At 36.1% G+C, this 23,968-nt stretch overlaps 1 protein-coding gene across 1 annotated transcript in view; it reads left to right on the forward strand.

The window, feature by feature from the left end:
* The window catches only part of DPP10 (dipeptidyl peptidase like 10), a 720,618-nt gene extending 698,018 nt beyond the window's left edge, over nt 1–22,600 (forward strand). The window contains exons 22-26 of the mRNA XM_033231721.1: nt 14,054–14,153; nt 14,403–14,461; nt 14,570–14,642; nt 18,897–18,970; nt 21,479–22,600. Coding sequence (XP_033087612.1) covers nt 14,054–14,153; nt 14,403–14,461; nt 14,570–14,642; nt 18,897–18,970; nt 21,479–21,613 — 441 coding nt within the window. The 3' untranslated portion in view covers nt 21,614–22,600. The remainder of the gene's footprint in view (nt 1–14,053; nt 14,154–14,402; nt 14,462–14,569; nt 14,643–18,896; nt 18,971–21,478) is intronic.
* The last annotated feature ends 1,368 nt before the right edge of the window (nt 22,601–23,968 follow it).

Genomic DNA, 23,968 nt, shown 5'->3' on the forward strand with positions numbered 1-23,968 from the left:
ATCTGTTTCACCTAATGCTGGAAAAGAAACTGCCATAAATATGTTGTTCTCATCAATGAGGCTAAAACAAGTCTACCTTGTAAGATTCTAGGCTAAGTTAAATCTCAATGTAAAAAGTGATGTGATTCATTTGAGATATTCCCCCAAGGAAAGGAAAAATGATTGGCAGCTCTAGTTCTAGGAATTTGCAATTTCTAGCAACTTCTTTTCTTCACACTCACTAATATTTGAATGAATTTCCAGGTTCTGTCTTTTCTCCTTTTGGTCTAAGATTTACCATGTTTTTATGGTGATATATATCTATATCTAGATAGCTAGCTAAATAATTTCATTCATTATTATGGACTTTGCCAGCAAAAACTAAATTTACATTCTGAGATATATCATACTGATATATATACACCTCCATAAAGCTGAAATTATGAAATTTTTAAAAATGCTCAATGTTTTTGTTGTGTGTATAATTTGTTTAGTTTAATTTTTTGTTTTTGAGTATGGAAGTATTTAATAAGGAGTTGGGATTTGGGGATGCCTGTGAGGCACATTCTTTTCATTTTTTTAATTTTTTAAACTTTTACTATAAGTACCATGATACACATGCAGAATATGCAGGTTTGTTACGTAGGTATACATGTGCCATGGTGGTTTGCTGCACTTATCAATCTGTCTTCTAGGTTTTAAGCCCCACATGCATTAGGTATTTGTCCTAATGCTCTCCCTTCCCTTGTTTCCCACCCCATGACAGGCCCCAGTGTGTGATTTTCCCCTCCCTGTGTCCAGGTGTTCTCATTGTTCAACTCCTGCTTGTGAATGAGAACATGTAGTGTTTGGTTTTCTGTTCCTGTGTTAGTTTGCTGAGAATGATGGCTTCCAGCTTCATCAATGTCCCTGCCAAGAACATGATCTCATTCTTTTTTTTTTTTTTTTTTTTTTTTTTTGAGACGGAGTCTGGCTCTGCCGCCCAGGCTGGAGTGCAGTGGCCAGCTCTCAGCTCACTGCAAGCTCCGCCTCCCGGGTTCACGCCATTCTCCTGTCTCAGCCTCCCGAGTAGCTGGGACTACAGGCGCCCGCCTCGTCGCCCGGCTAGTTTTTTGTATTTTTTAGTAGAGACGGGGTTTCACCGTATTAGCCAGGATGGTCTCGATCTCCTGACCTCGTGATCCGCCCGTCTCGGCCTCCCAAAGTGCTGGGATTACAGGCTTGAGCCACCGTGCCCGGCCGATCTCATTCTTTTTTATGGCGGCATAGTATTCCATGGTGTGTATATGCCACGTTTTTGTTATCCAGTCTATCATTGATGGGCATTTGGGTTGGTTCCAAATCTTTCTAATCCATTCTAATCAGTATTTTCTAATGATGTAAAGTGATTAAGGAATAGACTGATAGTATTTCTAAGAATATTCTTTGGTCAAACAATATATATTTTTTAGACAATACTACTACCTGTTTTCTATGTATTAAAATGTTACTCCTGTAAATACCAGGAAAGCATTGATTGAATTAAACCTATTACATGGATATTAGAGGAAAAGAGAAGAGACAAACTTCAGTCAGTATAAAAGCATAGATGTCAACTTTCGTCTTTTTACACGCAATTTTATTTCAATATTTCACAAGTATTCACTAAATTCTAAAAGTTGAAACTATTACGTAAAATCGATCCTAATGATATTTCAATTGTATTTACTGTTATTTTATTTTATTTCCAACTGCACTTTCTGCAATATAGTTTAACTGAAATCTCTTTGATTATAAGCATGCCTTCTACCTTTCTACTTCAGTATCTTTGTTCATGCCTTTTTACTTTTTTTTCTAACAGCCTCTAGCCTACATACTGCTTTAGAATTCTCTTATTAAGTCCTATGCAGGTGTCCCTTCCTCCATTAACTGTCACGCGCGTCCGTGTGAAGAGATCACCAAACAGGCTTTGTGTGAGCAATAAAGCTTTTTAATCACCTGGGTGCAGGCAGGCTGAGTCCGAAAAGAGAGTCAGCGAAGGGAGATAAGTGTGGGGCCCTTTTACAGGATTTGGGTAGGTAAAGGAAAATTACAGTCAAAGGGGGGTTGTTCTCTGGCGGGCAGGAGTGGGGGTTACAAGGTGCTCAGTGGGGGAGCTTTTTGAGCCAGGATGAGCCAGGAAAAGGACTTTCACAAGGTAATGTCATCACTGAAGGCAAAGACCGGCCATTTTCACTTCTTTTGTGGTGGAATGTCATCGGTTAAGGCCGGGCAGGGCATTTTCACTTCTTTTGTGATTCTTCAGTGACTTCAGGCCATCTGGGCATGTACCTGCAAGTTACAGGGGATGCAATGACTTGGCTTGGGCTCAGAGGCCTGACATTAACCATCCGTTCAATCTCTCCCACTAGCAAATGCTATTCCCTCCTGTGTACTCATAGAACACTTTTTAGTAGCTTCTTGAAATTATTATACCTGTATGTAATATATTACATTCATTTGTTTTCTGCTTTCATTTCTGAGTCAGACTGTATGTTTTGTCAAGGTAGTTCAGTTTTATTTGATTTTTTGTTGCAGAGACATTTGAATTGAACTATTTCATAATCTTTCTTTAATTTGGAATTCCCTCTCCTTCTAGATATCCAAACTTTATCCTTTTTTCAAACTCCAATTCAAACCTTTCCTATTCTTAAAGTCTTTACCTCAGTTTCATCACACAGAATATCCTATAAATATCAATGAAGTCAAATTGATTGAATATATTTTTCAAGCTTTTTGTTTCTTTACTTATTTTCTGTCTACTTTTTCTATCAGCTAATGAAAGAGAGTGTTGAAATCTTTGGCTATGCTGTAAGGCAAAATTACAACAATTTAGTCTAAAAATCTTAATTGCTTTATTTGCAGTTCTAGAATGGACAACACTTCATTCCATAAAATAGAAAAAGTGTCCCAAAGAGCTGGGCAGAAGAGGCTGGTTTTACAGATAGAAAAGAATTAAAGAAAGAAGTAACAAAAAGCAGATTGGTCATTTCAAAGTTGCTTTCCTTATAAAGCAGGAACAGTAGAAAAAAATAACTGGTTAACATCAGGTCACTTGAGGTTACACTTTGTTGTTAGTATTAAAGCAGAGGAAACTTCATTATCGTGCTGATTGAAACTGGCCTGTTTGGGAAATTAGGCTGTTAACCTCTGACTACTGCTTTCTAGGAAGGTCAAGTAACAAGTCAGTTTGGGTTTGCTGACATGGAAAGTCAGCATGAGTAGCTCCATTTTGATTTTTAGTCTGGTCTGTTGAGCCTAGTGCAGTAGCTTAGTTCAAAACAACGACTTCCTGTCATTTTTATTTAAAGGCTATAATTGTCTGTTTGCCTTTTCGTACTTTCAATTCTATCAGTTTTGGCTTCATGTATTTCCATACTCTTTTATTGTATAGATACATACATGCTTAGGATCATTATTTCCTCTTGATTAGTTAACCTCTTTTTTGTTAAGAAATGACCTTCTTGTCCGGGCATGGTGGCTCACGCCTGTAATCCCAGCACTTTGGGAGGCCTAGGTGGCCAGATTATGTGAGGTCAGGAGTTCAAGAGCAATTTGGCCAACATAGTGAAACCCCATCTCTACTAAAAATACAAAAATTATCTGGGCATGGTGGTGGGCACCTGTAATCCCAGCTACTTGGGAGGCTGAGGCAGGAGAATTGCTTGAACCCAGGAGGCAGAGGTTACAGTGAGCAGAGATTGTGCCACTGCACTCCAGCCTGGGCAATTTTATTTTTGGTTATATTATTTCCTTTGAAATATTTTTTGTCAGATATTAATACAGCCATTCCATCTTTCTTTTGGTTATTGTAAACATGTTATAAATCTTACTCCATTATTTTTCTTTTTATGTATTTATGTGTTTATATTTATGTATTATGTATTTATATTTAAAGTGTGTTTCTCATAGGCTGCAAAGTGTTGGGTCCTGCTTTTTTCTTCAATCTGACAGACTCTGCATGTTAAATCTCTAGATTTTTAATAATGTATTTAGCTCTTTCACTTTTAATATGATCATTGTTATTGTTGCATTAAGGTCTATCATCTTGCCATACACTTTCCATTTCTTCTGCTTTTAGTCTCTTTAAAATTTTGTCTAGTGTGCTTTGTATTAAAAGAGCATTTTTAATAATTAAATTTGCTTTGTTATTTGTTAATTATAACTGTTTTTTGCATTATTTTGATGTTTCCTTTGTGGCTTATAATGTATATTTTTAACTATTTAAAGTTGTCCTCCTGTGATATTATTATTTTACTTCACTCTTCAAGGCAGTGAGCTGTAAACAGGCCAGTATTTAAGTATGTATTTATATATGTATATGTACATATTTACACATGCATATTATATATATATCCATGTACATGGATATATATACATACATATGTATATCTATATATATGTACATGTATATGAAATGGGATATATCAGAGGAGGGCAAGTGTGTGTGTGTGTGTGTGTGTGTGTGTGTGTGTATGAGCTCAACAGTGGTATACTTCTGTTTCTCTATTTCCAACCTTTATGCCATAGTTATCATACATTTTATGCTACATGTTATAAATCCCAAAATACATTGTTATAATTTTTGCATTTAAAAGTCAGTTATTTTTATTTTTATTTTATTTTATTTTTTTGAGACGGAGTTTCACTCTGTTGCCCAGACTGGAGTGCAATGGTATGATCTCGACTCATTACAATCTCCACCTCCCGAGTTCAAGCAATTCTCCTGCCTCAGCCTCCCCAGTAGCTAGGATTACAGGTGTGGGCCACCACGCCTAGCTAATTTTTGTATTATTAGTAGAGATGGGGGTTTCACCTTGTTGGCCAGGCTGGTCTCAAACTCCTGACCTCAGGTGATCCACCAGCGTCGGCCTCCCAAAGTGCTGGGATTACAGTCATGAGCCACTGCACCCAGCCTAAAATTGAGTTATTTTTAAACAAATTTAAATACAGTGTTTAAATGTTTATATATTTACCCATGTAACTATCAATTTCAGTGTTCATCATTTCTTTGTGTAGATACAGATTTCCACCTAGTCTCACTTTTTCTTCTGCTTGAAGAACATCCTTTAAATTACCTTTTACTCCAGGTGTGCAAGTAATATATTCTTCCAGCTCTAATGTGTCTTTATTTCACTTTAATCTTTTAAATATTTTATTATTTTCTAGTCAAAAAATTTAAGGTTGACATTTCTTATTCTATACTGTAAAGATGTTTACTACTTTCTGGTTTGCATTTTTTTCAATAAGAATATGCCATCATTCTTAACTTTGTTCTTCTGTGTACAATGCATCTTTTCTGTCTAGATGCTTTTAATAATTTTTCATTGTGATATGCCTTGGTATAGTTTTCTTCATATGTCTTACGCTTCAGTTTATTGAATTTCTTAACTATCTAGGTTAAGTGTTTTTAACAAATTTGGAAAACTTTTAGTTATTATTACTCCAAATATTTTTTGTGGTCCACTTTTTCAGGGATTATAAATATATGTAGATTGGGCTACTTGAAGTTGCCCCAAGCTTACTAATATGCTTTTAAAACTTTTCTTAAAAAGCACGTATTTCTTTGCATGTTCCATTTCAGATAGTTCTGCTATGCCTCAACTTCATTCTTCAAGGTAGCAAGCTGTAACAATCCTAGGATTGATGTGTTTGTTTCTCATCATTCAGGGATCAGCGTCCTTCGTCGCTCAATGTCCAATGTCCTAAAAACTTCTATTTTATATATTTTGTCTATATTTTTAGTTATTTCATGTGGGAGGATAAATCTCATTTCTGTTGCTTCATCACATTAGAATTATATACTTTTAAATAAAATAAATTGTATGTTTATTAATCATTTTATATATCTCTTTTTGGATTGTCTATTTACCCATTATATATGCTTAGTTTATGTTGACTTCTGGTATATATGAACATGTATTTGTTTCCTTGTTGACATACTAAGATTTTGCTATTTTAAAGATAGCAGTCTCTATTCATACTTGTTTGAAATATTTCTTCAGCTTCTTGAATTTCGTTAAAATTTGCATAAGATGAATCAAAAAACTGAGATTCTAAAACTTAGCAAACTCTTCTCAAATGCTTTCTTGGGTAATTTCTTCTAGTGATTTTATTATTTAGATGTCCTGTATCTATCAAAAGGCTAAATGAGTATTTATTATGTTTTCTCTTTATTTATCTGAGTTTAATAGAGATGAGAGAGATGCATAACACTTGTGATGGATGGTGAGAATTTACTTATATAGTTTCAAAGAGCTAGCCAGTTTCCTAGCTCCATTGGTTGACTAAATCAAAATCATTAACAGTGATACCCACTAAGTATTAAGTTCTCATTCATTTCAGGGTTTATTTCTGTTGAATTCTGTCTTTCTGTTCTCATGCTAATCTTACAGTCTTTCAATGATAACATGCTTCATTATAACTCATTTTAATATTTTTAAAAGATATTTTCACTCTTCTCTCTTTGAAAATATTCTTGGCTCACCTGTCCTATTATCTTTGTTTTTTTCAAATTCCCCCAAATATTCAACTGGAATTTTTTTAATTAAAATTTGTTTCAACAGTTATAATAATTTAAGAATTAAAATAGTCACAAGGTGTAGCTTTCATCTGAGTGAGACAATATGCACAGTACATTTATTTCTTTTTTTATATACCCTAGTAGAATTTTATAGCTTTCTTAAAATATGCCAAATCTCTTTCCTGCTGTTTTTATTGTTGTGCCCGAAGTCGCGAGACCCCAGTAAGTGACCACCAGAGTCCAGAGTCAAAGCCAAATAGCCGGGGTCACTTTATTACGAGTTCGAACCCGGACCTCTCCGCTTTATACAATGGCAGGTAAAGAGAGAGGTCCTGGCTGCTGTTTTAGGGTTTCTGCTGTTTTAGGGTTTCTTTTATAGCGAGGTACAAACAACTCACAGAGAAACAGTAGTTACAAGCTTATTATTGGTTAACATTTAAAGTTGAACATTCGGCAGTTTCTGGTTGGTTCCCGCCTTTTTCGCAACCTCAAACGGCTGGGGGTTTTCCAGATAAGTTGTTTGTGTAAGCCCGGGGTGGTCACATGCATGTATGTTGCAACCTCAAAGGGCTAGGGGCTTTCTTTTTTTTTTTTTTTGAGACGGAGTCTTGCTGTTTCGCCCGGGCTGGAGTGCAGTGGCCGGATCTCAGCTCACTGCAAGCTCCGCCTCCCGGGTTTTACGCCATTCTCCTGCCTCAGCCTCCGGAGTAGCTGGGACTACAGGCGCCCGCCACCTCGCCCGGCTAGTTTTTTTTTTGTATTTTTAGTAGAGACGGGGTTTCACCGTGTTAGCCAGGATGGTCTCGATCTCCTGACCTCGTGATCCGCCCGTCTCGGCCTCCCAAAGTGCTGGGATTACAGGCTTGAGCCACCGCGCCCGGCCCACGGCTAGGGGTTTTCTAGATAAATTGTTTGTGTAAGCCCGGGGGGTGGTCACATGCATGTATGTTGCAACCTCAAACAGCTCGGGGTTTTCTAGATAAGTTGTTTGTGTAAGCCCGGGGGGTGGTCACATGCATGTATGTTTAGAATTTTTCCCTTAGGGGCTTTCTAGCTCATTATTTCTAAGTATTGCTTATTATTTGTGTGTTTTAATTTTTATTGTAAATGGTGTCATTTTCTCAGTGTTATTTTCTAACTAGCTTGTTGGGATAATGGGAAGGTTATGATAATAGCATATGTAGCTTTTAACTGGCCATGTGTTTATTACTTAGTAATTATGAGTATGACTTGATTGAAGACATTAAGCTACTTTAGTTTGAATAATTATCCTCAGGACCTAATGTCATTTAATATATAATAATTTTATTCTTTTTTCTTTTAAGAATTCTGTGTAAGTGCTAAATATAAAACAAAACTCCTAGAAGCAAAATGTTATTGACATAGCTTCCTTGAAAACAGTAATCACAGCTGGGAGCAGTGACTCATGCCTGTAATCCCATCACTTTGGGAGGCCGAGGGGGGTGGAGGGGGTGGATCACCTGAGGTCAGGAGTTCGAGACCAGCCTGGCCAACATGGTGAAACCCTATCTCTACTAAAAAAAAGAACAAAAATTGGCTGGATGTGGTGGCGAGTGCCTGTAATGCCAGCTACTCAGGAGGTTGAGGCAGGAGAATCACTTGAACCCAGTAGGCGGAGGTTGCAGTGAGTCCAATTCACGCTACTGCACTCCAGCCTAGGCAATAAGAGCGAAACTCTGTCTCAAAAAAAATAAAATAAAATAAAAAAATAAAAAAAAATTATCACAAGAACTGAAATTAAGTTTGTCTTACAAACATTTTTTTAGAACTGATATAACTGTAATTACCAAATATTAATTCATCCAACAAACATTATTGAATGTGCACTGTGTGCCCCGCACTTTTTTTGAAGTGTTGGAAATACAGTGGTCAAAGAACAGAAGAAAAGTCTTTCTTTATTGAATTTAGTTCAGTGAGGAGAGCTGTATGGAAAACATGTAAACTAAACAAAATTGGTGAAATATATAATATGTCAGGTGGTGAGAGTTTGATTCCAAAAAAATGAAGAAGAGAGATAAATAAGAAGGCCAGGATTAGAGCTAATGTGGCAAATTTAGATTGGAAGTAAAGAAAGCTATCACTAGGAGATCATGTTTGAACTAAGAGAAGGCAATGTAAGGAGATAAGAACTATGGATATCTAGGGAAAACAATAGAAATTTTAAAATGTAAATGAATATGGAAGCTTAAAACTTTACTTAGGGAGGTAAGTATTTGTTATTTAAAGTTTTGTATCTTTTCAATTGAGGGAGGGCCTCTCAGTGTTTGAGACCAGCTCCAGTCACTTCTAAGGTTTAAAGCTTCAGTATACATTATCCTTAGAATTAAGATCCTACCTCCTTGAGGAAGGATTAAGATTCTGCTTGAAGGCAGGATTATAAGTATTGTGATAAAATGTGAATGATTATGTTAAGTGAATTAATAGTTTTAATGCAAAATAATATAGTGTAATAAAATTTATCTTGTATTTATAAAATTCTTTATTTCAAATTAATTCATGGTGTACCACAAGTGAAGTGGTTCAGAAAGAATTACACAAGTTTGCGCAAATCACCTCTTTATGTATTTATTTATTTATTATTTTTATTTTTTGAGACAGAGTCTTGCTCAGTTGCCCAGGCTGGAGTTCAGTTGCGCGATTTCAGCTCAATGCAGCCTCTGCCTCCCATGTTCAAGCAATTCTACCTCAGTCTCCTGAGTAGCTGGGATTACGCCACCACACCTGGCTAATTTTTGTAATTTTAGTAGAGACGGGGTTTCACCATGCTGGCCAGGCTGGTTTCCAACTATTTACCTCGTGATCTGCTGGCCTCAGCCTCCCAAAGTGCTGGGATTACAGGCTTAAGCCACCATGCCCAGCCCAAATAACTTCTTTTTAAATCCCAGTCTGTCAGTGTATCCCTTTTACTATATTCATAAAGTCATTAAAGATGATCTGAAAACCTGGGACCACTGCAAACATAAATTTTGAGTGAATGGCATTGCAGACCCCACCTCTGCTTCTCCAAGTCCTTCTATCTATGGAATGTAGTTTCCTACATCATGGGTATATTTCTTTTAAGAAGGAAAATTCTAAGGAAATGTTCCTATATTTTAGGTTTACTAAATTAAATTTAAAAATAACATAAACTTGTTAAAATTTTGTCAGTAATGCTAAAATGCTTGGCAAATGAGAATGACAAAACAATTTAATGAGTAGAAAAAGCTGATCACTGGGAGACCAATAAAATACACAATGAAAACAGAGCAGCCTCCACTGATGATGGAAGTTTTTGATCTTTATTAAATCAAAAATAGCCTCTAATTTACCACAGACAATATGGTGATTCCCATTTTTTAATCTACCCGATGATATACGTTGTTTTGAAAGTTGAAAGCATGATCTTATATCTACCTGGAAATTATATCTTATTTTTGCCCTCTTCTGAAGTAAATTTTCCAAAAACTCTTTTGTGATATACTCTTGCATTCTGTGAATATGTATAAAACGGGTGAGAGGAAGGCGAGCCATTAAAATTTAATTTATTTTCAGATGGGGCTGGTGAGTCACACCTGTAATCCCAGTTCTTTGGGAGGCCGAGGCGAGTGGATCACTTGAGCCTAGGAGTTGGAGACTAGCCTGGGCAACCATGGCAAAACCTATCTGTACAAATAAATACACAAATTAGCTGGCCATGGTGGCACGCAGCTGTGATCCCAGCTACTCAGGAGACTGAAGTGGGAGGATGGCTTGAGCCCGGGAGGCAGAGGTTGCAATGAGCAGAGATTGTGCCATGTATTTCAGCCTGGGTGACAGAGCGAGACCATGTCCAAAAAAAAAAAAAAATTATTCTAGTTTCTGCCAGTGTTGATTTTTGTTTAAAAATCGATTAAAGAAGCATTTGTGGTTCAATTTTAAATGCTATAAATAGAATTTTATTCAACAACTTTTATTATCATTTATCATTAAGACTTAGAAAATATTTGGCTTCATTAAATGCCAAATTTTCATATTTACAAAAATAGTAAAATATAACTTCTTGTATAGCTAGCAATAATTTACAATCCTGGTTTCACTGAAGAATCATATGGGGAGATCCATCAGGTGCCCATTCTCCACAGTTTGTGACTGAATGTGGGTGAGGGGAAGCACTGGCACTTTTTTTTTTAAAGCTTCACTCATCTAGGGAATGTTGGCTGGAACTAAGAAGATGTTTCCGGTAGGCATCTTTATTATACAATTATGCAGTAATAACTTGCTGTATGTAATATAGATCAGCAGCATAGCGGTCCCCTGAAGTTTATTTAAAAATGCAAAATCTTAGGTCCCACCTCAGGTCTACTGAATTTGAATCTGTGTGCTCACAACACTCTCAAGTGATTTGAATTAACTTACAAGTGAAGAAGCGTTGTTCTGGGATCCACCCCTCCTTTGGAAGGCAGGATTCTTGATTCCTAGAGATACTCAGGCTATGAGAGACATGTGAAACTGAGATAAATAAAATAAAACAAAGCAACAAAAACATATCATGTCAACTTATCTGTATCATTTAAATGTAACATATGCTTTTATGGACTGGAATATTCATTATTCAGATGTACAACGATTCTGTCAATGTTTTCAGGTTATATAAACAAACAGATCATAATCAGCTGAAAGTTTGCTTGGCCATCATGATATTGCTAATAGAACCAGAAAGTTGCATGCATCAACTAAGATGTGTGATGCATTCCTCACTATGGGAAGAGTCTTGCCCAGGGGAAATACTTGAAATCTCTTGGCTGCAACAGCCTTTGCCCATCCTTATAACAGAGAACTAGAAACAATATACTGGAAATGCTCCCTCTAGGGCCAAGACTTTCAAGAGCTGTTTCCACTTTTGCTTTATGATACAGGTTCAATGTACCTAATCTGAAATTTGAAATGCTCCAAATCCAAACTGTGTTGAACACTGACATAATGCCACACATGGAAAATTCTACACTTGACCCTATGTGATGGGTCACAGTCAAAAATGCCATCAAAGCTGTTTCATACACAAAATTACTAAAAATATTGTATACAATTACCATCAGGCTGTGTGTATAAGGTATATTAAAGCATATATTAATTTCATGTTTAGACTTCAGTTTTCATTCCTAAGTTAACACATTATGTATCAGTAAATTTCTCTAAATTTTAAAAGAATTCAAAATCTGAAACTTCTAACTCTAAGCATTTCAGATAAGGGAGATTCAGCCTTTCGTTATGTATTTTCTTGCTTTGCATAGCTTCCCCGCCCTTTTCTTCTTCTTTTTTAGGTAGGTTAATATGTTTATCTACCTAAGGTAACATTTAAAATGTGCTACTTCCAAATGTTGCTGGCCTAAGGCTGTCTCTTTCAATGAGAATGAGCAAGGGCACTTTAAGGTGGCTTATATCTATAAAGGATAATTTTCTTTCCTTTAGTTACTAATTGTTAGAGCTTTGCTCGAGCTTCTGAGTACTACCTAAATATTCCAGTACCAGAACAATATATGTTATCTCAGTCCATTCAGTAATAATGACTGCATTTTGAACTTTTATGTACCAATTTTTAAATGATGCTCCAAATACACATAGATGAAATTATTTCTTACTTCAAGAGTTTAGTGACAATGACAATAAAACTATAACCTGTACCACACTTGAGACATCTGAAAATCTTTCAAAAGTAGACTTCATCATGAACAAATTGCATCAGAATTTCTGAGATTGAGGCCTGAATATTAATATTTTTAATACCTCCCAAGATGTTCTGATTTCTAATAGCATAAAGTACATTACTGAGAGTAGGGCTGAAAATTAACTTCTAAAACAGATAACACAGTAGGTCATTTCCTTTTTTCAGCGTTACTGTAATTATTAAAATCTCCTCTGGAACTTTTCTAGTCAGATCATGGGCTACAAAAGAAAACTGGACATCTTGATTTATTAAAAAACATTTCAAGAGGATATTCAAAATTAAACACAAACAATAATTTAACTCATCTATCTGGGAACATTATTCATTATATCCCATTGCTTTCCAACACTTAGTTGTGTGAAATATAGAGGAGAAGACAATTTTGTCCTTTACTCTTCAAGAGTTTTTTTGTCAAGATTCACTGTAACAAAAGGCAGATTAACAAGAGAAAAACAAGCCAGGCACGGTGGCTCACGCCTGTAATCCCAGCACTTTGGGACGCCGAGGCGGGCGGATCACAAGGTCAGGAGATCGAGACCATCCTGGCTAACATGGCGAAACCCCATCTCAACTAAATATATAAAAAAATTAGCCAGGTGTGGTGACAGGTGCCTGCAGTCCCAGCTACTCGGGAGGCTGAGGCAGGAGAATGGCATGAACCCAGGGGGAGTAGCTTGCAGTGAGCGGAGATCTCACCACTGTACTCCAGCCTGGGCGACAGAGGGAGACTCCGTCTCAAAAAAAAGAAAAACAAACAAAAAAACAAAACAAAAAACAGAAAAACAGAAGCTTAATAACATAAATACCTCCTTGATGGGACAGAACCAAGAAAAATGGGCAGATCTCTAGAGCAGATCTCAAAGAACTGTCTTAGACCTCAGATGCAAACACTATCATTCTCTGAAACAAAGGAATAAGGATGTGGGGAAAGACTTTGTTAAGAGAGATGACCAGGAAAAGCAAAACACAAGCAAAGTTTGTTATGTATACTTAAGTCAATTCCTTCTCCATTTATTGAGTCTTCAGTGATGTAGTTATTCTTCTCTTCCTGGTGCAGAAGGAGAGGGAGAGAAAGAGAGAGAAAGAGAAACCCTTGAAAATGTCTATAAATTTCCTTTATAGACGTAAATTGATCTTACAAAAGGGCAACTTCCAGCCTTGTTTTCAGTACTCTTTCTGTGTCTGCAGTTTCTCAAAATATCTAGCTCAAAATAATCCTAAGCCAGAGAGGCATATTTCCGGTGAAATAGTCTGATTGCAGCCTTATTTTGGGGTGACATGTTCTGAATCCTATAAGAAATGAAAACAATCTATATTTTCAAAATTTCATTCGTATTTTTAAATTCTACATAATCACCATTATTTCAATATTTTATTATATTATATAATAAAATATTGAATTATATTATATATATATATATATATATATATATATATATATATATATATAAAATTAGGGGAAAAATATGTGATTTAACAAGTGCTTTATTTCCCTAATCTCAAATTATTTGGGGCAATTTCCAGATGTGTGGTATGAAATCATGGAGCAAATATTTGACATTTGGTGATGTAATTAATTTCATATTTCACTTAAGGCTTATTAAAACAGCTGTTATATAACAATTTAAACAAATGTTCAAAAATTTTAATTGCACACAATGATTTTAGCTTTTTTTTTTTTTTCAAATCTGAGACATTCTGATATGATGTACTGTACCAAACATTGATCAAAAGCTAAAAATATCTGCAGGCATAGTTGTTATATATAAATATGTGTGTGTGTGATATATATATATATATATATATACATATACATATTTGTCCCCTAGGGTTATGGTGGCTATATTGCATCAATGATCTTAAAATCAGATGAAAAGCTCTTTAAATGTGGATCAGTGGTTGCACCTATCACAGACTTGAAATTGTATGGTAAGTACTTTCTACAGACTGACCTACTATAATGTCTTGATTTGTGGAAAACAAAAGCCCAATTTAGAATAGCTCAATTGAGCTCATTTATCATATGTTGTTAGAGCCTGTTTTGAGCTGTTTATCTCCTCCTTGATTCAGTTGATTTTACTAAAGCATGACAATTAAATGTAAAATGAAGAAATTAATGAAATATGCTAGTCAAATAGTTTTTAGTTTGTTCTTGAATATCTGTTTCTTGGGTCACAGCCTCAGCTTTCTCTGAAAGATACCTGGGGATGCCATCTAAGGAAAAAAGCACTTACCAGGTAACTAATTTGAAAATAACAAAGAAAGAGGAGTATTTTTGTTCTGAAAATTCAGTTCAATTGCTTATTTAGATCTATAGGTACAGATATTTGTATTTTCCTTTATAGGCAGCCAGTGTGCTACATAATATTCATGGCTTGAAAGAAGAAAATATATTAATAATTCATGGAACCGCTGACAGTAAGTATTATACTTGCTGCTGTTGTTTAATGGGATATGACCTTTTACAAAGGGATACATCTAAGGACTTGCTTAGAGGAAGCCCTGTAAACCTTCTGAAGAAGGGAGCAGAGAGTCACACAAACAATCAGACACATGATAGGAGGTAGGAAAAAAGAATTCAGAGATAAGAGGAGAGGAGGCTGTGCCTCAAATGGCACCATTGTCCAGTCAAATTCCCTGTAATGATGGAAATACTTTATCAATGCTGCTCAAAGAGTAGCCACCGGCCACTTGTGGCCATACTGTGTTTAGTGTGACTGAGGAACTGAATTGATTTTATTTAATTTTAATTTAAAAAGGCATTTGTGTCTAGCGACTGTGGTTACAGTGTTATTTAGCACATCTACAATGGAAACCAACCTGGAAAATAGAAACCAAAAACATGCACGCACTGACATGAAATTCTAATGAGGTTACCCGCTTAAATGAACTTAAAACAAAAACTTTAAAAAGGCACTTTTATACCATCCCTCATTTTTTCATCACTTTAAACCTTGGAGGTGGATGTGATTGATGTTAGTAGTAATAAATAATATCACTTTATATTTACATGACACTCTTAGGGACCAAAGAATCTATATTTTATTATCCTCTGTGATATTTTACAACAGACGACTGAATATTTATAGCTCCATTCATGGATGAGAAAAATCAATTTCCAAAAGGAAACAGATTTATCCAAGGCCATCTGGCAAGTGAGCCAAGAAAGTGAAAGTCTTGAATCAATATTTCCTAAATCTTGAACTTAACTCCTTCCTCTTTAGAGTGGGTTCTACTGAATGATTAGCTTCAAGGATACTATATGGAAAGGGAGAGAAAGAGGAACCTTACAGTGGAGAAATTTGACAAACATCACATCAGCAGTGACAAGTCATGTTATTACTATTATTAAATGCCCTTGATATGATGTAGTGGGGACAGCACTTTACCTCCACGGTTTAATATTCCAAGCCCATATATAACACCCATCTAACCATGAGAAAAACATATCCAAATAAGGAAATTTCTATCAGATATCCAGCCAGTACCCCTCAGAACTGTTGGGGTCATTAAAAAAAAAAAAGTCTGAGAAAGTCTCATAGACCAGAGGAAGTTAAAAGACATGATGTCTAAATATAATGTGGGATTGTGAATGGAACCCTGGAACAGAAAGGTAACACAAGAAAACAACAACAAGAACACCAACAAGAAAAACTCGTGGAAATAAAGTGGAACCCCAAATAAAGCAGGTTTAGTTAATGGTAGTATATGAGTCTTAGTTTCTATTTGCGACAAAGTATATAATAATGTAAGATGTTAACAATGGGGGAAACTGCAGGATGGGTATCCAGGAACTCTGCACTATCTTTGCAACTGTTCTGAAAATGTAAAACAATTATAGTGTTAATAATCTATTAAAGAAAGATGTAGATGATACCAGTGTTGGGAGAAGGAGAGCATAAAAATTTTGAAGGACATTTAGATGTTGTTCTAAGCTATTAAGATCTAACATATATATCAACCGTAATAAAAATAAATAGCAATTAAGAACTCATTGTATGTCAGAAAACATGCTAAAAGCATTTAATATTATCTTATTTGTTCTTCTCACAAACAAGGAATAGTAGATATTATTACTTGTATTTAACAGATTGGGAAAATAAATATTGGGAAATGACATAACTTCCCTAAAAGTGTAGACACAATTGATTAGTAGGAAGGATATTTGAATCCATGTATTGAGCCTTTTATTCACTGTGCCCTGAGGCCTTATTCATGTGAATAAATTATATTCAAGGTTAAATTATTTTACATCTACCCATCATGCTGGACTCATATATTAGAGCTATTTCAAATTTCTCTGTCAATATCTTGTAGCTATAAAGGTAAATCACAATGTTCTATCTGACTCACTCAGTCACAGGCCTGGCGCTTCACTCATCTAATAAAATACAAGCAAAGGTTCAGCCCCGGTCACTTCAGAGAATATGCACCTGTGAATGTGTATGAGCACACACACACAGGCACACACACACAGGCCCGCACACACACAGGCACACACACACAGGCGCACACAGGCACACACACAGGCGCACACACACACAGAGGCACACACATGCACAGGTGCACACACACACAGAGGCACACACACGCACAGGCACACACACAGCGCACACACACACATAGGCGCACACACACACAGGCACACACACGCACAGGCACACACACACACAAACGCACACACAGGCGCACACACACACATAGGCACACACACGCACAGGCACACACATACACAGGCACACACACACCCCACACAACCCATATGGGCCTGGTGAATTATGAGTGCTCAGTCATGACACTGTAATGCCACTACTATTAATATTCAAAAATTACCAGCAAATTAATTCAACCAGTCAAACCTGTAATGTTCCCTTTTAGCTATAGCAAACAGACAAATAGCAACAAATATCAATGAAGTTTGTACTAGAAACTAAGCAGAAAAAAAAAAATCCAACTGGAAAAATCCATTTGCACATTTATTTTCAGCTGTACCCATACAGAGAAATAAGAGATCACATTACCTCTGTCACTGACCTTTTTAATTAGCATTTCTAGAAGCTTACATTAATAGAGCAGTTGGTACTTACGTAGCAACGACAAGGTCATTTTCCCATTAAGTGCCATAGGAAGATGTTGAAAAAGATCTTGACTATCTAGTTTTTAAATAGGTTTAAATGATTGTCTGCCATTTTACATTCTCTGCTGTGTGGTCTGATTATTCAACATTCTAGAGTTAAGGCATTAAAGAAGCTCAAACTATTGATAAGGCTGCCCTAGCTTTGCAACAACAATTAAAAATGTTAGCTTAGGCTGGGTGCGGTGGCTCACTCCTGTAGTCTCAGCACTTTGAGAGACAGAGGTAGGCAGCTCACGGGGTCAGGAGTTTTAGACCAGCCTGACCAACACGGTGAAACCCGGTCTCTACTAAAAATTACAAAAAAAAAAAAAAAAAAAAAAAAAAAACTAGCCGGGCGAGGTGGCGGGCGCCTGTAGTCCCAGCTACTCGGGAGGCTGAGGCAGGAGAATGGCGTAAACCCAGGAGGCGGAGCTTGCAGTGAGCTGAGATCCGGCCACTGCACTCCAGCCTGGGCAACACAGCCAGACTCCGTCTCAAAAAAAAAAAAAAAAAAGTCAGCTTAAACGTTAGTTACAGAAATTTAAAGATACACAAACTACAGGAAGGAACACCCCAGACAGAATGTGAGCAAACTGCTGCAAAAAGAAACGTCACCAAATCTTCATAGCTACCAAACCCAGGGCTATTGGGCTGCTTACTTCAGAATTTTGGATCTTAGATTCAAGCAGAAGGAAGATAAAAGAAAGCAAGAGTAACCAGGACGCTCTATATTAAATAGCCCTTGTATAATGAGATGTGTATTCTGTTTTCTCAGTATGTGGTATTCTTTTCTAATTTGGATAATAAAGCAGAATGCCAGTATCCGACTGAGACTGTGCCCTAGTAATCTTCGAAATGAAATAGATAGCTGGTTTCCTGTATAAATATCCAGAAAAGACGTTTGCCATGTTAAAGTTTTTATAAATTTTATCAAATTTATAAAAACATGTGTACCATTAGGAATAATAAATAATATCCAGTAAAGTAAATCTAAACACCATTCTGTAAAGTAGGACTTAGTTGTAGCTCCTGTTTTGTTTTTTTTTAAACAGAGTGAAGCTCAAAGTGTTATCATTATATTTACCAGCTTTCTACCTAAAACCAGATATAAGGTTTTTTTTGTTTTTTTTGTTTTTGTTTTTGTTTTTTTTGAAACAGAGTCTCGCTCTGTCCCCCAGGCTGGAGTGCAGTGGCGCGATCTCGGCTCACTGCAAGCTCCGCCTCCCGGATTCACGCCATTCTCCGGCCTCAGCCTCCTGAGTAGCTGGGACTACAGGCACCCGTCAGCACGCCTGGCTAATTTTTTATATTTTTTAGTGGAGACGGAGTTTCACCATGTTAGCCAGGATGGTCTTGTCTTGACCTTGTGATCCGCCCGCCTTGGCCTCCCAAAGTGCCGGGATTAGAGGGGTGAGCCACTGTGCCCGACCAGATAAAAGTCTTTTAAATATGCAACGTATGTAAAATAAAATACTGAATCTCTTTGAAAAATAATATGAAAAAGTTCTGATACAAGCAATGTGTTTCTTCAAATATCATAATCTGATTTCTTGCAGCAAAAGTTCATTTCCAACACTCAGCAGAATTAATCAAGCACCTAATAAAAGCTGGAGTGAATTATACTATGCAGGTAAGCTACTTTCTTAGAAGAGTGTGTTTTCCTGCTGTGTTTTTTCACTTGTGAGATACACAACACAGCTTCTCTATTATTCCGTTCTCCATAGTATTATTTTTTAATACTTTATTTATTTTTTTTTTTAATTTTTACTATACTTTAAGTTCTAGGGTACATGTGCATAACGTGCAGGTTTGTTATATATGTATACTTATGCCATGTTGGTGTGCTGTACCCATCAACTCGTCAGCACCCATCAATTCATCATTTATATCATGTATAACTCCCCAATGCAATCCCTCCCTCCTCCCCCCTCCCCATGATAGGCCCCAGTGTGTGATGTTCCCCTTCCCCAGTCCAAGTGATCTCATTGTTCAGTTCCCACCTATGAGTGAGAACATGCGGTGTTTGGTTTTCTGTTCTTGTGATAGTTTGCTAAGAATGATGGTTTCCAGCTGCATCCATGTCCCTACAAAGGACGCAAACTCATCCTTTTTGATGGCTGCATAGTATTCCATGGTGTATATGTGCCACATTTTCTTCATCCAGTCTGTCACAGATGGACATTTGGGTTGATTCCAAGTCTTTGCTATTGTGAATAGTGCTGCAATAAACATACGTGTGCATGTGTCTTTGTAGTAGAATAATTTATAATCCTTTGGGTATATACCCAGTAGTGGGATGGCTGGGTCATATGGTACATCTAGTTCTAGATCCTTGAGGAATCGCCGTACTGTTTTCCATAATGGTTGAACTAGTTTACAATCCCACCAACAGTGTAAAAGTGTTCCTATTTCTCCACATCCTCTCCAGTACCTGTTGTTTCCTGACTTCTTAATGATTGCCATTCTAACTGGTGTGAGATGGTATCTCATTGTGGTTTTGATTTGCATTTCTCTGATGGCGAGTGATGATGAGCATTTTTTCATGTGTCTGTTGGCTGTATGAATGTCTTCTTTTGAGAAATGTCTGTTCATATCCTTTCCCCACTTTTTGATGGGGTTGTTTGTTTTTTTCTTGTATATTTGTTTGAGTTCTTTGTAGATTCTGGATATTAGCCCTTTGTCAGATGAGTAGGTTGCAAAAATTTTCTCCCATTCTGTAGGTTGCCTGTTCACTCTGATGGTAGTTTGTTTTGCTGTGCAGAAGCTCTTTAGTTTAATTAGATCCCGTTTGTCCATTTTGGCTTTTGCTGCCGTTGCTTTTGGTGTTTTAGACATGAAGTCCTTGCCCATGCCTATGTTAATACGTTTTTTAGGTACCAAAGATTGTGTTCTCTGTTCCTAATTACAGCGGGAATGTGAATGAGCTCATGCTTTACAAGTGAATTGCATGAATCCTTTCTAAATTGTCATTTTCCTCTCAGACTTATTCATATCCCAGATATTTAATTATTTTAAAAGTCACAAGTTTCTACTTCCCTTCTTGTTCCTTTTGTCTTTTCTTCCTTTTGTTGTTCCTTTCTTCCTTTTCTTGTTCCTTTTGTCTTTTTCCTTTGTCTTTATTATTAAATATGATAATTTATTATCAATTTATTGTTAAGTATGAGAATTTATTATAATTCTCATAATAAATAGTGGATACAAAATGTTTGGGGAAATATAGGTAAAGAAGAGAGGATAAAAGGCCATTTGCACTACCATTTACACCTGTGCATTCATATATTTAATACATATTTATCAAGGACATTATAGTGGTCACTCTGCTCTGTGGGTAACAAGACATACTTTACACTATCAACGAGGTTCCAGTCTGATATAGGAGTCATGAAAGGAAAAAATAAAGTCATTTAAATTTCTCACCATTCAGAAGAACCAAAAGTTGTTCAACCTGCTTAAAACACAAACTACCAGCTTTAGGATAATGAAAGATGAAGACATACGGATAAACATATGTCAGGTCATTCCATAAGCATTGTTGAGGAATATGGAGTTTTATTCAAAGGTCAATGAGGCACCATGTAAACCTTTGTACTCAGGAATTAATGGGATAATAATTTTATTTTTTATTTGTATTTTAGAAACAGTAAAATGTTGTTTACATTGGAAAGGGCATTGTCAAAGTAATTATTGCACCAGACAATGTTAAACATGCAAGGAAGACCTTATGAAAAACTACTGCAAAGAAGACAGAGACTGACCTCAATGCTCTTTAAATAAAGAGCTGGAAAGTTTTCTAAACGAAATACTCCTAAAAAGGGTAGGAGGGCCCAAGGGCCTATAGTCAAAAAGAAACTGTCCAGTTTAGTCAAGCTAAGGGAAAGGTTAGTTCATCTCAGTCAACATAAACTTGAAAAAGTCTACCTTTTATGGCCAACACATTCTAATTTAAATACCAAATATTAATTGACGTGATTACAATTGTTTTAAAAATTTAGCATGAAGAACTTAAGACTTGAATTAGGTGTGATTTTGGTCAGATATTATTATTCAAAGTTTCCATGCCATTGGGGCTCAGAAAATGAATGCAAGGGACAATAGTTTCTTGGATAATTTGAAATCTTCTTTCTCCTCAATATCTTAGGTCTACCCAGATGAAGGTCATAATGTATCTGAGAAAAGCAAGTATCATCTCTACAGCACAATCCTCAAATTCTTCAGTGATTGCTTGAAGGAAGAAATATCTGTGTTACCACAGGAGCCAGAAGAAGATGAATAATGGACCATATTTATACAGAACTGAAGGGAATATTGAGGCTCAATGAAACCTGACAAAGAGACTGTAATATTGTAGTTGCTCCAGAATGTCAAGGGCAGCTTATGGAGATGACACTGGAGCAGCACGCTCAGAGACAGTGAACTAGCATTTGAATACAGAAGTCGAGGTCTACTGTGTGGCCAGGGGTGCAGAACCCATTTCTTTGTATAAGAGAGGTCAAAGGGTTGGTTTCCTGGGAGAAATTAGTTTTGCATTAAAGTAGGAGTAGTGCATGTTTTCTTCTGTTATCCCCTGTTTGTTCTGTAACTAGTTGCTCTCATTTTAATTTCACTGGCCACCATTATCTTTGCATATAATGCACAATTTATCATCTGTCCTACAGTCCCTGATCTTTCATGGCTGAGCTGCAATCTAACACTTTACTGTACCTTTATAATAAGTGCAATTCTTTCATTGTCTATTATTATGCTTAAGAAAATATTCAGTTAATAAAAAAACAGAGTATTTTATGTAATTTCTGTTTTTAAAAAGACATTATTAAATGGGTCAAAGGACATGTAGAAATGTGGATTTCAGCACCTTCCAAAGTTCAGCCAGTTATCGGTAGATACAATATCTTTAAATGAACACACGAGTGTATGTCTCACAATATATATACACACGTGTGCATATACAGTTAATGAAACTATCTTTAAATGTTATTCATGCTGTAAAGGGTAAACTTTTGATGAATTAGAAGAGATGCTCTTTTCCAAGCTATAATGGATGCTTTGTTTAATGAGCCAAATATGATGAAACATTTTTTCCAATTCAAATTCTAGCTATTGCTTTCCTATAAATGTTTGGGTTGTGTTTGGTATTGTTTTTAGTGGTTAATAGTTTTCTAGTTGCATTTAATTTTTTGAATATGATACCTTGTCACATGTAAATTAGATACTTAAATATTAAATTATAGTTTCTGATAAAGAAATTTTGTTAACAATGCAATGCCACTGAGTGCTATTTTGCTCTTTTGGTGGAGAAGGCTTTTTTCAAAATCTGGTCCTTTTACTTCTATCTCTCAGTGCAGAATCAATTGTCCTTTTCATTGTAAAAGCAAATAGCTGGATTATTTCATTTGCCAGTTTCTATTTAGTATTCCATGCCTGCCCAATTCATCTGTTACTGTTTAATTTCAATCCTTCTAGTGAGAATTAGAAATGAAATATTTTTTATTTATTGGCCAAAAAGTTCACAAACAGCAGCGTTTGCTATTTCCTTTGAATTGAAGGCACAAAATGCATCAATTCCTGTGCTGTGTTGACTTGCAGTAGTAAGTAACTGAGAGCATAAAATAAACCTGACTGTATGAAGTCAATTTAAGTGATGAAAACATTAACTTTGGTGACTAAAGTCAGAGTATCTTCTCATTTCACTTAAGCGATCTTCCAGAAGATATCTAAAAGTCTGTAATAAGCTTAGAAGTTCAGATAAATCCAGGCAGGATACTGCATTTTTGTGGTTTTAAAAAAGTCCTTAGGACAGACTGAGTTATCCTAACTTATGGCATCAGGAGGAAACATTAAAATATCAAGGAATCCTCAGTCACCCTCCTGTCTTGTTGAAGGATCAGCCGCCAATTCTGGGTATTTGAGTACATGTGAACCATGGATTGGGAATTCCATTTTCCCTGGGTATTTGAGTACATGTGAATCATGGATTGGGGATTCCATTTTCCCCTGGATGCTTTGGAATTATGCGCCTTCCATGCTCCACTGGGTTCAATTTAAAATAGGAAACACTTTCTCTTCTTAAAGACCCATTTTAGGTCTTTTTCAAGAATAGTGAACGCATTTTTTAACAAAATAAGTTGTAATTTTAAAAGGAAAGTTTTGCCTATTTTATTAAGATGGAAATTTCTTTTTAGGCTAATTTGAAATCCAACTGAAGCTTTTTAATCAATATTTTAAAATTGAACCACTAGACTTTTTTATGATGCAAATGATTAGGTTGTCTGAAAGATGTGGTTTTATTGAATGTCTATTTGAGTATCATTTAAAAAGTATTTGCCTTTTACTGTCATCATTTCTCTTGTTATTATTATTATCAATGTTTATCTATTTTTCAATTAATTTAATACAGTTTCTAATGTGAAAGACGTTTGTCTGGAACCCATTTTCCCCTCAGAGGCTAAAGAGATGTCAAGCGAAAGCATATTGCTTAGTAGGAAAGTAGAAAATTTTAATCATTGTGATTCTTTGAGTTTTAATGACAGGGTCATTTTCAGTAAAGGAAATGCTCACCAACACATAGTCACCAATTATTAAAGGAATCATGTGATTGCATTTTCCCCTTTATACATTTACCCTTGGTCAT

Source organism: Trachypithecus francoisi, unplaced genomic scaffold (genome assembly GCF_009764315.1).
Source record: "Trachypithecus francoisi isolate TF-2019V2 unplaced genomic scaffold, Tfra_2.0 Lachesis_group13, whole genome shotgun sequence".
NCBI classification, from domain to species: Eukaryota; Metazoa; Chordata; class Mammalia; order Primates; family Cercopithecidae; genus Trachypithecus; species Trachypithecus francoisi.